This window comes from Mus caroli, chromosome 16, assembly GCF_900094665.2.
Source record: "Mus caroli chromosome 16, CAROLI_EIJ_v1.1, whole genome shotgun sequence".
Taxonomy (NCBI): domain Eukaryota; kingdom Metazoa; phylum Chordata; class Mammalia; order Rodentia; family Muridae; genus Mus; species Mus caroli.
This window is the reverse complement of record NC_034585.1, coordinates 80,378,657-80,394,478: the sequence shown is the minus strand read 5'-3', so window position 1 is coordinate 80,394,478 and position 15,822 is coordinate 80,378,657. Positions and strand designations below refer to the sequence as shown.

At 45.6% G+C, this 15,822-nt stretch overlaps 1 protein-coding gene across 1 annotated transcript; it reads left to right on the top strand.

Annotated features, from left to right (window-relative positions):
* Positions 1 to 5,817: 5,817 nt before the first annotated feature.
* On the top strand, positions 5,818 to 15,129 carry Adamts1 (ADAM metallopeptidase with thrombospondin type 1 motif 1). The gene is made up of 9 exons (XM_021184834.1): positions 5,818 to 6,951; positions 8,517 to 8,863; positions 9,284 to 9,416; positions 9,739 to 9,906; positions 10,254 to 10,540; positions 10,760 to 10,946; positions 11,057 to 11,232; positions 12,135 to 12,310; positions 12,857 to 15,129. The coding sequence occupies exons 1-9, from the start codon at positions 6,222 to 6,224 to the stop codon at positions 13,554 to 13,556; spliced, it is 2,904 nt and encodes a 967-aa protein (XP_021040493.1). The 5' UTR covers positions 5,818 to 6,221; the 3' UTR covers positions 13,557 to 15,129.
* The last annotated feature ends 693 nt before the right edge of the window (positions 15,130 to 15,822 follow it).

Genomic DNA, 15,822 nt, shown 5'->3' with positions numbered 1-15,822 from the left:
GATTGCTCGCGGCACGCGCACGGCTCTCCACAGCGATTGCTCGCTGCACACTGCACGCTGCACGGCTTTCCACAACACTGCATCCTCAAAGCACGCGCAATCCTGGAGAGACTTGTCAAGTAGATGCAATATTTAAAAAATGGGCTTTTTACTCTGGGCACTATTCCTTGAGATGGTATATGGCATCAAGAGAAATGCTTCGTCAGAATAAAGTCACTACAGTCTGAGGACTCCCAACTGTGTTCTTAGCTCCTTCTTTACTGCGTTCAGTATCTAATGTCTGCCACATTAGCAGCCTCTCCTGTTGATTACCTTCAATCTGTTACCTTCAGTCTTTCCAAGGTTCGCCATCGTCGATTTTTTCATACAAGGAGTCTGAGGCTCAGTGACAGTCCTAGATCTCCCGAGGTCATAAAGTAAGGAGGTGACAAATTCAGAACATCAGAATTCAAACTCAGATTTATCTCAATCTCCAATCCGGTCGGCAACAAGGGCAGGGAACAGACTCATCCCTACACGTGGACATGGCTCTGCTAAGCTTTCCAGACGTGAACATATGCGTCCCCTGATCTGTGTATGTTTGGAAAATGCTGTGGGAGGGGAAGACTGGGAAACAGCATAGGACTTCGCAGACAGCTGAGTGTCAGGGACTCGGAGAAGTCTCCATTTCTCAGCCCTGATGCATTGTCATGGGCCATCTCAGTTCTAAATTTAACTACCAGTTGTCAGTAGGAAGGAGTACTTGCAAATCCCAAGTCCTTGTTGGGTACAGCTGTGGCCTTACAGGTTTACAGTAAAGTCAGGAGCAAAACTCACTCCCAACACTTTTGGAAACCTGGCTCTCATCTTCTGGCTGTAATAGAAGCTGGGGGGTGCCTCCGATCTCTGCCGCCAGCTAATCAACAAACTGCATGGTTGGTGGTGGGGAAAGGGTGCGCTACATAGTTCAAACGTCCTTCTTGAAAGTCGTGCGTGCCTCCTGATGACTAACGTAATATGCTTTTAACTCCAGTATTCGTTAAACTCATGACATTGTGCTACTATAGTTTACCTTAAGCAGTGGCACATCTTCAGAATATGGCTTTTAAATCACATTGTATTGGGAAGGAAGTCACTTACATTTGGGATGATCACACACTGAAGAAAAAAAAAACTGTCTGGCTAAGACTATTTTAAAATTTGTCTTTTGTTGCCCCCTGGTGGTTGAACATTTTTCTCACCCTGCCCCGCCCCCACTCCACTACCAAACTTTTTTTTTCCTTATCCTTTTTAACTTTTTGTTGTGGCCAAGGGAAATACCTTAAACCTGGAAAAGCAATTAAAGTGAGTTCCAAGTGTCAAGTAGCAATTGACACACACACACAAAAATAAACAAAAACTATGCATAGCAAATGAATCAATGGTGCTGTAATTCTCTCAATAGATTGCATGTCTGTGATTTCTTTCTTCATTTGACTTGCACTGAGCTCTCTCTCACCTGTGACAAATAAAAGCAGCCAAAGATAATTCTCATTTTTTTTTAAACCTAATAATATCTGGATTAAACTAACAAAATCACATGATTAAAAATTAGCTGCGGGCTTGAAAATATGTAAATACAAGTAACATTGAAATATTTAAAAATTGGTTTACAGGTTCCTTAAAATGGTAAGAGAAATCTGTTACATATCATTGGAAAGACAAAACTTTTGCAAAGTCCTACTTTAACTGGAAAAGAAAACCAAATACCATTTGTTGTAGACTATCGCCACCTTGTGGGCTAAGCAAGAGGTACTGAAGCGGGTGACCCTTTTAAGGTGGAATTTTTTTCTACTATAATACTCCTTTTTCTAATAAAATAATAGTTAATAATTGTAAAAAGAACATAAGTCACAAGTCTGATAATATATTTACCTACCAAAGACTTATATTAAAACACCAAGAGATATTTTATTAAAAATTATAACCGTGGTAGTTTATTTCTGAGATCCCAGTTTCATACTGAATCATCTTGAACAAGTTAATTGGCCACTTTAAGGCTCCACTCTGCTATATTTTTCAGGAAAATAAATTAGAAAGATTATACTTCTCTCAGATCTTCCAGTGTACAAGTTTGGGGTTGGTAGATACCCTATGTCCAAATGGAATTAATAATTTTTCAGACTTTGATGTTTATTAAACTCACAACCTGCTTAAAATGGATGTTTTCTTTCTGAAATCTCGAGTTAAATAAAAAATATTCATTGCTCCAGTGTTGACATTTGTTCCTATGTACTCTAAAGGGGGACTAATGCCAGACGGCTTTTGCATTCCTAATTGGCAGAGCATGTAGTAGGAGTCATGAATCAAAAGCCTTCCATGCTTATGAAATATGCTCATTAACTGTTACTGTAGATGATATTTACACTCAAACAATCCTAATAGCGCCTCCACATTACCAGACTTCCTCACTTTCATGGCCACCTGGAGAGTGCTCTCTTTGATAAAGACTTCATGAGAATTATTCTGTGTCTTTAACCTGTGGATCCTTGAGACAGACAAACATGGAAGGAACTCATTGACGTTCACAGTTGGTACCCACTACTTTTACTTCAAAATCTACTATTTTTTCCTCCCTCGGGGACTCAGTGTGTTCAAAAAAAAAAAAAAAAAAAAAAAGACAAGTCTTCTTTTATAAGGTTGAATTTTGTATTTTGGGATGAATGAGTTCAGGTCATCTCAGTAAACTCCAAAATAAATAACTTCTTAAAGTCTTCCTCTTAAGGCGCGTTAAGCTGGTGTTTCTGCAAGCTCATCTATGAAGACATACACTCCATAGGAAGAAAACCAGAAACACAAGGAACAGATGTTAGCAGAGCATAGGGATTTGGGGGTGCCAACACAAATCCAGGAGCAAGGGTTTTATAAGTGTAACACTATGCAAGTTACTACAACAACCCAGTGTTTCACCATTGTCTCTCTGGTCAGTAAATGGAACCCCTAAAGTCTTGCTTTTCCATTCAGCTATTTTCTTTCAATTTACATTTTGCTTATACAGGTGTGTATGTGTTATAGGCTTGTGTGCCAAACACACAATGCTGATCTTAATTGTTTTAAAAGTGGATTAGAGACTCTTCGGAATGTGCACTACTTTTTTTTTTTTTTTCGGTTTAGTAATTGGCAACTCCAATACTCATGTCTCTGTTGAAGCGATTAAAAAAAAAATCATTTCCCAGAACTACAGGTGCACAACAGATTGGAGCCATTATGCAAAAGAACAGAAATCTGGAGAGAAACCCACAGAATATAAAAGCCATGTTCCTGGCAACCCTTTCCCCTTTAACTCAGTGCCTTTTTTTTTCCAGCTCTATTTGGATACAGAACATGAAATATGAAAAAATTATAATGGATTTGAAGTAACCCATTTGAGATTCGAAATGTACTCCCAAATGAAAATCTCTTTCAATAAGAGCTCACGCTCACGAGAGGCAGAAATGGGCTCACGGCCAAGCTTGCAACTTTAAAAGGTAAACTCGCCTGCCGTGGGAGAGTGGAGAGACTGAAATATACTACACTTTGATCTGAAAATTACATATTTTTCTGGTGGTCCTGCAACTCTCCCTTCCTGCCTCAGTTGAAGGAGATCACACATACATTACGGATCTAGTAAGATTTTCATCCCTTGTCCACCTCAAGCATCTTTCATCTCCCTTGCCCACTGGCTTTTACGTTCTACATTCTAAGCAAGGAAGTAAAGACACGGGTGAATCTGCCCTTGTTTGTATTTGTTCTCACAAGTATCTAACCTTGCTGGTTAGCAAGCGAGAGAGAACAGAGGGGGAAGGAAGCCACACAAAAAGGAAAGATAAAAAAAAAAAATCAGGCAGCATAACAAAAAATGGAAATGCTTCTCCAATAAAGTGCATCGACCGACCAGGAATGTGGGCTTTGGGAAAGCCCACTTGTGAAGCAGATTCTTAAACAAAAAAGAAAGAGGCCGGACACCCCACAAATGAATGGGCTCCGCTCCTAACTGTGGATGCCAGTGAGAGCTGAAGAAGAGCTGAAGAAAGACGAAGAAACAGAAAGGAAGGAAGACGAACAACATCAAAGTGGTGGAAGAGCGAGGTTGCTTGATGTGTTTAATTCAGCTATCAGTGTGATCTTAAGAAACCAAAATTTGAGAGCGGACTCCTTGGGTGAGTGCAATCACCAGGAAGTTATTAAGAGCATTGGAGGTTGGGGTAGTCTTGTTTCTCCCAGTCACTCCTCCTCCTCCTCCTACTCCTCCTCCTCCTCCTTCTTTTTTTTTTTTTAATTCTATATTCCCTGGTGTGGGAAACAAAGTTTTTGTTTATGTTTTCATGTAGGCTATCTAGAACCCTGGGAAAGTGTCTGCCAGAAACCTTTGGAAGATTGCAAGGGACTGTCTGAGGCCCACAAATTTAGGAAGATCTGGGGAGGAGCAAAGGATCAACCAAGAGCCAACCGGAACAGCAGTTGGGGGTGGGGCAGCAAGTCGTGAGCCCAGAACTGGGCAGGGCAGGGAGCAAGAGCTCGCTGGTGTGAGCGCGCGGGTCTGCCTGAGGACTTGGGCTGTGGTGCTCAAGCTTGTCTTAATGCCTTTCCGCCAGAGAGAGCATTGTGAACCATTTCCTTCCTCTGGGTCGCAGAACCCCTCCCTCTTTCTCAGTTCAGGAGCCTCTGGACTTTTTCTTAGGGGCCAGGGTTGGAAGGGCTCAGCTTTTGTGACTTTCGTAACGCGGATGCTGCCTTTCCCTTCCCGGTAGGAAGCGGGGGGAGGGGAACCCGGTTTCCTTCCACCCCATCACCCAGCCCCCCCCCGCCCCGTCCCCGTCCCCCCACCCCCGCCGCCGCTTTGGACTTGATACTGAAGTGGGGAATCTTAGATGCATCTGTCCGCCTGGCCTGCGGCCTGCAGCAGCTGCTGTTAAGATTTTAGAAGAACGCAGACTGGAAGGGAGTTGCTTCTCTAATGAAGAAGAGCAAGCAGAAATCCCTTTTTTTTTTTTTTTTTTTAAGTCTCTAGGGAACTAAAGCTGGTTCCAGATAGACTATTCTGGAAAAAGCCAAGACACACACACACACACCCCGCCCCCCACCTCCCACCCCCCACCCCAGAGGTCTCTAGGTAGGACTTGAGGAAACTGTTAAGGTCGTTCCACGTGGATTTTTAGAATCCAGAGTTGGAGAGGTGCCCTATGAACCACCACACACACACACACACACACACACACACACACACACACACGCAAAATCTCTCTTCTCTCTTTCTTTTCTCTTCCTGAGAAGCGCAGAATCAACACACTTTCCCCAAGAAAAGCTGGGGTAAAGAGAAGGACGCTTTAGCCATGGTGCCCATGGAAAGGTAGACGAGACGGAAAAGTAGGGTGCTTTTTAAGAAAAGGCAGCTGTAGCTAACAGCCCACTTTGAGGCAGAAGAGGCTCTGACTAGGGGAGAAAATGAATGTTGAGGAATCTTTTCAATTCGACCCTCTTTCTTGGAAACTGCAGCCCAACCGGGGCACAGGAAGGGCGACAGGAAGCAGGGTGGTCCGGGAATCAGCAGCCGAGAGATGAAGTTAAAGGTTCACTCTTTTCCCCAGAGCAGCCAGGGCTGTACAAAGTGCTGGTCCCAGCGCTGTTTCGGCGTCTTACACCCCCAGAGTGACGAGCTGTGGCGTGAGGCCAGGGCGGAGGCTGCCCCCTCCCCCTTCAGGCCCCGAGGCGCAGAGCTCGGTTTAGCACCGACTGAGCTCAGGGGGCGGTGTCGCAGGGTTGGGGGAAGGAGGGAGGGGCTCCTATGTGGCTATAAAGGGGCGGCCGGGGCTGCCTGGTTCTTGCACTCGCTGGAAAGCAGCTCAGAGCTAGGTGCTATCGCAAGGCCAGAGCGCACAGCCCGGCGGAGAGAGCAGATCCTTGCTCAGATCAAGTCAAATCGGGGCCAAGGCGGAGGACGAAGAGTCCAGGCTCCTATTCTGGACTTGTTCCCCAGCTCCGGGGCGCTTCTAGGTCCTGCAGCAGCCAGCAGTGCGGAGCCACCAACTCGGTGCTGTAATAAAAAAATTCCCGCGCGCCAGTGCAGCCTCTTTCTAAGTGACCCGGAGCATCGGGTGCTAGCTCTGCACGAACTTTCCCATCAGTGATCGTGAATTTTAAGCATCAGGAGCAGGCCAGCGAAGCTCTACGCGTCTAACCGTCTATCCAGACCAAGAGTTCTCTGCGGTGCAGGGTGCGGTGCCATGCAGCCAAAAGTCCCTTTGGAGTCACGCAAGCAGAAGCCCTGCTCCGACATGGGGGACGTCCAGCGGGCAGCGAGATCTCGGAGCTCTGTGTCCGCACACATGCTGTTGCTGCTCCTCGCTTCCATAACAATGCTGCTATGTGCGCGGGGCGCACACGGGCGCCCCACGGAGGAAGATGAGGAGCTGGTGCTGCCCTCGCTGGAGCGCGCCCCGGGCCACGATTCCACCACACGCCTTCGTCTGGACGCCTTTGGCCAGCAGCTACATCTGAAGTTACAGCCGGACAGCGGTTTCTTGGCGCCTGGCTTCACCCTGCAGACGGTGGGGCGCAGTCCCGGGTCCGAGGCACAACATCTGGACCCCACCGGGGACCTGGCTCACTGCTTTTACTCTGGCACAGTGAACGGTGACCCCGGCTCTGCCGCCGCCCTCAGCCTCTGTGAAGGTGTGCGTGGTGCCTTCTACCTACAAGGAGAGGAGTTCTTCATTCAGCCAGCGCCTGGAGTGGCCACCGAGAGCCTGGCCCCTGCCGTGCCCGAGGAGGAGTCATCCGCACGGCCGCAGTTCCACATCCTGAGGCGAAGGCGGCGGGGCAGTGGCGGCGCCAAGTGCGGCGTCATGGACGAGGAGACCCTGCCAACCAGCAACTCGCGACCCGAGAGCCAGAACACCCGGAACCAGTGGCCTGTACCGGACTCCACGCCTCAGGGCGCGGGAAAGCCATCAGGTATAAGAGTGACCCCCATCTCTCAGTCCACCCACTCCCCTTCTTTACGAGGCGTGACTTGGGGGTCACACTCCAGATCGCCTCTAAATGCGAATGACTCAGACTTGCAGTGAATTGAGGTTCTGGGTCGTGACCTTCCCGCCCTCCCACCCTTCCCCCCCCCAAAAAAAAGTTTGACCAAACTCTGCTAGAATACTTATTTGCCCGAATAGTTACTAATTTAAGAAAAGAGAGAAAGAGAAAGAATCGGAGGTCCTGCAGATAAGGGCGAAGCGTTTCCTCCGGGAAGCCAATAACCCGACTCCTTACACTAGAGAATCTCTCCCCATCCCTTTAATTCCTTTAGTGAATGTATGAGTTCACTTTAACTAGGTTGTAGTTTCGCGCTGAGTTTTGTAACGTCAGTCCGTGTGTGCACGTAGCGCTCCAAGGAGGGCGGAGTAGAGGAGCCATGGTGACCTGGATGTGCGTTCAGGAGCCTGGGCAAAGGCAGTGATGATCTCAGTTCTGTGGCCTTCCGTCCGTCCCCTTCCCCCATTTGAAAAGCTGACCCCGATGGCTGGTGGCTGGGGGGGGGGGGGGGCTCTGCAGAACCCGCTTGGGAGGTCTTTGCTTAGCTCGCCCCGCCTCCATGCGCCTCCTACCTCGGCCTCGCTGCTCGCACTCCCTCTCCCGGCAGAGGTTGTATCCCCAGCGCTGTGGAATGTTAGCCTGGACTGATCCTCCCCGCTACACATTCGCCGGACTCGGCCGTGTTCAGTCCCTACCAGCCAGTTAGTTCTTTTTATCATTCAAGTTTCTTTTTGCCCTTTTCTAGATTTCTCCCCCTTTTCCGACTTGTCCGTAGGAGCTGGTAGTCATACCTTACTTTACGATTTCTCTGACCGCTGAGTCTCAGCAGCCTGAAAAAGGCCTTTTTCCAAATAGGCAACCCTGGTTTAAGAAAGGAACTTATTCCCCCGGGGCACTGGGAGTGAGAGGAGGCAGGAACAGACTGCTGGGCAGAGTGGGTGGTCCTAGTGCCCGGAACTGGATGGAGCAGAGAACCCCCTGGGACCCCTTGAATGAGAGAGCTGAGCCTTACAGACTGAGACTCCTCAAGCCCCACCCCTTGGCTGAGGCTCCCCGCCCTGCCCCATGCCTTCCACGTGGAGCTGGATGATCTCATTCAGGATTTCAGCCCTGGCTTCAATAGTGAAAGGGTGACTCAGGGCGCTCCGCCTGCTTCTCTTGCCAAGTTTTTACTACAGCTGGGTAGAAATGATATCCATACTGCCTCACTCAGGCTGTGGAGTCTTCAAAGGCCACAATAGAAATCCTGAGGACACATACATAGACAATTTGATCACTCTGTTGCTTTTTTTGTTTGTTTTATTTAAAGCAAAAGCAAAAAGCTTAAAAATAACATTCACAGTTTTTAGAAGATGCAAATATTTGTTTTATTTTTGTTCCAGGTGTATTTCAGTTTTATTTACTTTGACTAGGTTGACTTTCCTAATATGCCCCGAGAAGGTCACTATTAGGAGAAGGACTGCCCATGAGCAAACTTCCTTTTCTTTTTACAGGACCAGGAAGCATAAGGAAGAAGCGATTTGTGTCCAGCCCCCGTTATGTGGAAACCATGCTCGTGGCTGACCAGTCCATGGCCGACTTCCATGGCAGCGGTCTAAAGCATTACCTTCTAACCCTGTTCTCGGTGGCAGCCAGGTTTTACAAGCATCCCAGCATTAGGAATTCAATTAGCCTGGTGGTGGTGAAGATCTTGGTCATATATGAGGAGCAGAAGGGACCAGAAGTTACCTCCAATGCAGCTCTCACCCTTCGGAATTTCTGCAGCTGGCAGAAACAACACAACAGCCCCAGTGACCGGGATCCAGAGCACTATGACACTGCAATTCTGTTCACCAGACAGGTAAGACAAGAGCTTATCAACCATTTCATCAACTCAACTTGGAGGTCAGCCTTGCGTTGGATGGGATGAGGGGGTGGGGGTGTGGCAGAAAGGAAACCCGGAAGGGGGATAACATTTGAAATGTAAACAAAATAACCAATATTTTTTTAAAAAGGCATCTCATCGGTATTGCCTCATTTCCTTTTGGTTATAGGCTAGCTCAATCTGTCTTGCTTATTTCTATTTTAAATGTCCACATCTCAAGTTCCACAGTTCTATTTTAAAAGCATTACAGGGAATCTTGCTTAGAGTCAGTCCTTCAAGCCCAGCAATAATGAATGGACAGTCTTCAAAGTGCATGTGAAGACACGCCCAACTGAAGAGCTAAGTATCAAGTCCACTCTCTCCTACTTAAAAGGGATTTCCCTTGCCTCTTTGTAGGATTTATGCGGCTCCCACACGTGTGACACTCTCGGGATGGCAGATGTTGGGACCGTATGTGACCCCAGCCGGAGCTGCTCAGTCATAGAAGACGATGGTTTGCAAGCCGCCTTCACCACAGCCCATGAGTTGGGTAAGTCGGCTTCAGAGTACAAGTTAAGCCCAAATGCATGGATACAACCCAATAAGTCAATCTGATTTGAGAGAGAGAAAACATCTCAGACTATGTTGCTATCTCAGCCACCAGCACTTTTAGAAGGGGTAGGGTATATTTTCCACGATTTCAAGTATGGTCTTACTAGGACAGGAGAAAGAGGTACAAACATTTGAACGTTAACATTTTTATACTCACCCTGATCAAAGTGAGTATGAGCCCCAATACAGGCTGTCTAGTAAGAGAGCCATTGAGCCTCACCCAATCATACAGCTTAATGTCCATCTTGTCTGCTTCCCAGGCCATGTGTTTAACATGCCACACGATGATGCTAAGCACTGTGCCAGCTTTAATGGTGTGAGTGGGGATTCTCATCTGATGGCTTCGATGCTCTCCAGCTTGGACCATAGCCAGCCCTGGTCACCTTGCAGTGCCTACATGGTCACGTCCTTCCTGGATAATGGCCACGGTAAGATGACAGCTTCTCTTTCCAGATGGTGTTCAACAACCTTTCTCATGTAGGGCTCTGGTTAAGTGAGCTCCATGGCTCTTGCTCATTTCCCCTCCTTCAGAGTTTTCTCTGTCAGGATCATAAGTAGTAAATCTTTACCTCTGTTGCATCCTACTCCCAAAGTCTATTCACTCATAAACAATAACTTCTTGCCATTGTAAAATCAGAAGTACCCTATTGAGGATAATGTCTCGATAAAAATCTAAAGTTCCCTAGCATTGGTTTTCCCAAAATGCACGATTTCACCAAACATGTATTAATAATTGCCTCATTTTTCTTTTCCTTTTTTTAAATTATTATTTTAGGGGAATGTTTGATGGACAAGCCCCAGAATCCAATCAAGCTCCCATCTGATCTTCCCGGTACCTTGTACGATGCCAACCGCCAGTGTCAGTTTACATTCGGAGAGGAATCTAAGCACTGCCCCGATGCAGCCAGCACATGTACTACCCTGTGGTGCACTGGCACCTCCGGTGGCTTACTGGTGTGCCAAACAAAACACTTCCCTTGGGCAGATGGCACCAGCTGTGGAGAAGGGAAGTGGTGTGTCAGTGGCAAGTGCGTGAACAAGACCGACATGAAGCATTTTGCTGTGAGTTTTCCCAATGAAACATATTCATTTGCAACTCAGAATTGAGAAGGGCAAAGTGATGTTTTAGTTCCTTTCCTAGACAAACTCCTCTACCTGTGTCCCGTAGTGGGACTATGAGATGGGAGCATATTTTGAGAATTGATTGTCTGTTTCACATTTTTCTCTGTTTCCCTAAAATGTCTTTATAGTTCTAACACTGATATCTGTATCTCCATTTAGACTCCTGTTCATGGAAGCTGGGGACCATGGGGACCATGGGGAGACTGCTCAAGAACCTGTGGTGGTGGAGTTCAATACACAATGAGAGAATGTGACAACCCAGTCCCAAAGAACGGAGGGAAGTACTGTGAAGGCAAACGAGTCCGCTACAGGTCCTGTAACATCGAGGACTGTCCAGACAATAACGGTGAGTCATACTGGACTTCAGCTCTCAGAAACTGGGCAAAGGCGGCGTGCCCACAACATGTGGTTGGAAGTTGGAAACTGGGAACCTCATCACCGTCATTCTCTTTTCAGGAAAAACGTTCCGAGAGGAGCAGTGCGAGGCGCACAATGAGTTTTCCAAAGCTTCCTTTGGGAATGAGCCCACTGTGGAATGGACACCCAAGTATGCTGGCGTCTCGCCGAAGGACAGGTGCAAGCTCACCTGTGAAGCCAAAGGCATTGGCTACTTCTTCGTCTTACAGCCCAAGGTAGGTGCTTTTACACTTGAATTTTTGCAAAGGAGCCTCAGCTGGGCTTGCTGCCATGCCATACAAATGTTTGGGCTGTCTTTACCTATTGATCTGTGTTCCGTTTTGAATTAAGAATACTTCTACATGCAGGAACAGCTCCTTGCTTTGGGATTTGTGTTGCCTTCTGTTGGGAAGGAAGCTTAAAGCTAGCTAGCATGTAAAAGAGTCTTGCATGTGTTTAATATTGCTTCTCTATCCCCAAAGAATGGCCCTTTGAAAACTCAAGAGCCCTCCCTGTATAACTAGGTTTCACATACAAAAATTCATGGTTAGATAAATTATATATTAACACGGCACCCAGGAGTTTTAGAAAGTAGTCCAAAGTACTCGTTACTGGGTTTCTAGCAGCCGCACATACGAGCACACTAACTAAGGTGAGAGTTTGAGAATTAAAAATTCATTGTTGGAACATGTACTTTGACCAAAGAGACTCACCATTTCTTTTGGTGTTTTGCGGAAAGGATAAATCCTGCTTTGAAGAAGAAAATTGAATGAAATTTGCTTAAGCTTGTCATGTATTCTTAGCATTATAAGATAGCAAAGTATATCCAAGTTGTGGATGAAGTATTTAGCAAGTGATTTATAAAGCACCTTCAACTACAGCATATTATCCTAGGTACTGATCATGGAACAATAATCAATGTGACAGTGAACCTTGCTTCCATTGACCTAGGCCAGCAAATAAATAAAATCAAGACATTTATAAGCCTTGCAGATAGCTATATGGACTGTTGAAAATGCCAAAATGAAGGTGAACGTGTGGCACGTGATAAGGACACTACTTGTAGCCTGGGAGGAGAGCGTTCCCAGTTGCCATCACATCAGATGTTTAACCACCATGGTGCATGCTGTCTCCACAGGTTGTAGATGGCACTCCCTGTAGTCCAGACTCTACCTCCGTCTGTGTGCAAGGGCAGTGTGTGAAAGCTGGCTGTGATCGCATCATAGACTCCAAAAAGAAGTTCGATAAGTGTGGCGTTTGTGGAGGAAACGGTTCCACATGCAAGAAGATATCAGGAATAGTCACTAGTACAAGGTGAGTTCAGAACACTCACTTCTGCAGTAGACACACTGTGTTGCTCAGTTGGTCCCTAGTATCCACAAGACCTTGGGTTCAATCTGCATGCATGTACCTGTAGTACCAGTGTATGGGAGACAGAGACAGATGTGACAAGACAGTCAGATGTTCAGGTCATCTTTGCTACATAGTGATTTTCAGTTCACCTTGGGGAACATGAAAACCTGACTGGAAACACAAACACACACACACAAAAAACAATAAATCCAGGTACTTCATGTAATCCCAGTGTTCGGTAGGCTGACTTGGGAGGATGGTTGCTATAAGGCCTAGGTTAGCCTGGTCTACATAATGAGTTCCAGTATAACCTGGCCCACAAGTGAACCCTAAAACTAATTAATTAATCGACCCATGAAACAAAACACATGCTTTGGAGACCATGTAATTTTGATATATGATTTTGTAGGACTAAGGAAAAGTCACATTTAAAAGAATTGCCTACTTTTAAAGCAATGTGATCGATTAACCAATTGAAAGACAAATACCTGTTTTCTTTGTCCACAGACCTGGGTATCATGACATTGTCACAATTCCCGCTGGAGCCACCAACATTGAAGTGAAACACCGGAATCAAAGGGGGTCCAGAAACAATGGCAGCTTTCTGGCTATTAGAGCCGCTGATGGTACCTATATTCTGAATGGAAACTTCACTCTGTCCACACTAGAGCAAGACCTCACCTACAAAGGTACTGTCTTAAGGTACAGTGGTTCCTCGGCTGCGCTGGAAAGAATCCGCAGCTTTAGTCCACTCAAAGAACCCTTAACCATCCAGGTTCTTATGGTAGGCCATGCTCTCCGACCCAAAATCAAGTTCACCTACTTTATGAAGAAGAAGACAGAGTCATTCAACGCCATTCCCACATTTTCTGAGTGGGTGATTGAAGAGTGGGGGGAGTGCTCCAAGACATGCGGCTCAGGTTGGCAGAGGAGAGTAGTGCAGTGCAAAGACATTAACGGACACCCTGCTTCCGAATGTGCAAAGGAAGTGAAGCCAGCCAGTACCAGACCTTGTGCAGACCTTCCTTGCCCACACTGGCAGGTGGGGGATTGGTCACCATGTTCCAAAACTTGCGGGAAGGGTTACAAGAAGAGAACCTTGAAATGTGTGTCCCACGATGGGGGCGTGTTATCAAGTGAGAGCTGTGATCCTTTGAAGAAGCCAAAGCATTACATCGACTTTTGCACACTGACACAGTGCAGTTAAGAGGCGTTAGAGGACAAGGTAGCGTGGGGAGGGGCTGATACACTGAGTGCAAGAGTACTGGAGGGATCCAGTGAGTCAAACCAGTAAGCAGTGAGGTGTGCCAAGGAGGTATGTGTAGGGGATACATAGCAAAGGAGGTAGATCAGGACACTACCCTGCCAGTTACATTCTGATAAGGTAGTTAATGAGGCACAGTAGCATCTGAAAGACCATACATAGCACTAAGGAGCCCCAAAGCACTAGTAGTATTTTCTTTTGTTACATCTATCGCACAAATAATTTTCAGAGTCTGGCAGAAGCCCTGTTGCACTGTTACTAACTAGATACTTCCTATCACAAGGATTGGGAAAGGCAAAGCATAAAGATGGTAAGACTGGATTTCAAACAAGGCTTAGTTTCTATCACTGGAGGCAAGGAGGAGGGGACAAACAAGATCATTATTCGAAGTTGCTGGTTGCTGTGGTTTTAGGGAAGGTTGATGCATCATTCCTATCAATAGTGAAAAGTTCGGCTTGCTCAACATGACAGAAAGGCTCGTCTCCGTGAAAGAGCTCCTGATTTCTTCTCACACCATCTCAGTTCTTAACCATAATTCATGTTGAGGTAGAAGCAATTCACCTATTTATAAAATGTACATTGGGGGAAAAAAAGTGAAGTTTATGAGGTACACATAAAAACTGGAGGAAACAATGAGCAACATGCCTCGTGCTTTGCTTCCTCCTGAGGTAAACCTGTGCCTGGGGATGGTGGGTGTTAAAGATTATCCGTGGCTCACAAGAGGCAGTAAAATAATACATGTTGTGCCAGAGTTAGAATGGGGTATAGAGATCAGGGTCCCATGAGATGGGGAACATGGTGATCACTCATCTCACATGGGAGGCTGCTGCAGGGTAGCAGGTCCACTCCTGGCAGCTGGTCCAACAGTCGTATCCTGGTGAATGTCTGTTCAGCTCTTCTACTGAGAGAGAATATGACTGTTTCCATATGTATATGTATATAGTAAAATATGTTACTATGAATTGCATGTACTTTATAAGTATTGGTGTGTCTGTTCCTTCTAAGAAGGACTATAGTTTATAATAAATGCCTATAATAACATATTTATTTTTATACATTTATTTCTAATGATAAAACCTTTAAGTTATATCGCTTTTGTAAAAGTGCATATAAAAATAGAGTATTTATACAATATATGTTAACTAGAAATAATAAAAGAACACTTTTGAATGTGTATGCCTATTTTCTGAAGTGGGATTAACTTCTGGGCAAGAAATCTGATGAGACACAAACATTGGACAGTTTTAAAATTTGGGTAAATGAACTGTATTTCCTGTTTATAGACATACTAATAAAAAAGAAGTTGATGATGTCTTTAGTGGTAAGATTGTTACTAATGTGGTTGGCAAATTACTGTAAAGAGCCAGATATAGTAAGCATTTATGGCATTGTAGGCTATCTTTCCTGCCACAACCATGTGACAGTGAGTGCTTTGTAGGACTGAGAGCAGCCATAAATGACATGTAAATGATAAACTGTGGCTGTGCTTTAATAAAACTTTATTTACAAAAACAAATGGTGGGCCATATTTGTTCTGTGAACTTGCTTGCCAACCCCCAGTGTGGTAAGGTAAAGGGACAATGATTCAGCTTCTGATGCATCTTGGATTTTTGTCTCCCTTAATTATATCAAAAAAAGTAAGAATGCATGAACATATTTAAGCTATTGAGTAGAATCAGTGCCTCACACATTTGGGATGGAAATGAGTGGTGAGCTAATACTGTGAAATATGTGCCTCCCTCACCAGTAATGCTGAGGTTTGCGGGGTGGGGGTGGAGGGGAATCTTGGACTTCTGTAGATCTCTGTGTTTTTGAAGACTAAGCATTGATCAGTGACAGGTTCAGATTATTTCCATTGTGCTGTTGGTTTTAGAAAACTGTTCACTAGAAAACAGGCAGTGTGCCCAACTACTGACATTTCTAACTTTCCATTCACCTTTTAGCCTCCTCAGCATAATTGTTTTTACATCCCATAACAAAATGCTAACTTCAGCCTTAGTTACTTAGTGTGTCCCCCTCAGCAACTGAATGCCTGGTTCTCAGGAATTAGCTATGTCATGTCGGCACAGATTAGGGTGTAGTGGCAATAGGGACATTAATTGGGCTACCTTTTTATATTATCTACCTTAAGACCCAAAGATAAAGATGGTTTTCTCAGATCATGGAATATCTTTACATGTAGAACTTGACCAGGCAATTCAACAAGGCA

What these genes read in the sequence shown, in the direction of transcription:
- Adamts1 (XM_021184834.1), top strand. Translation starts at nt 6,222, where the DNA reads ATGCAGCCAAAAGTCCCTTTGGAGTCACGCAAGCAGAAGCCCTGCTCC. An exon ending in GGACTGTCCAGACAATAACG is followed by an intron (nt 10,947 to 11,056) that starts GTGAGTCATACT and finishes TTCTCTTTTCAG; the next exon opens with GAAAAACGTTCCGAGAGGAG. An exon ending in GGAATAGTCACTAGTACAAG is followed by an intron (nt 12,311 to 12,856) that starts GTGAGTTCAGAA and finishes CTTTGTCCACAG; the next exon opens with ACCTGGGTATCATGACATTG.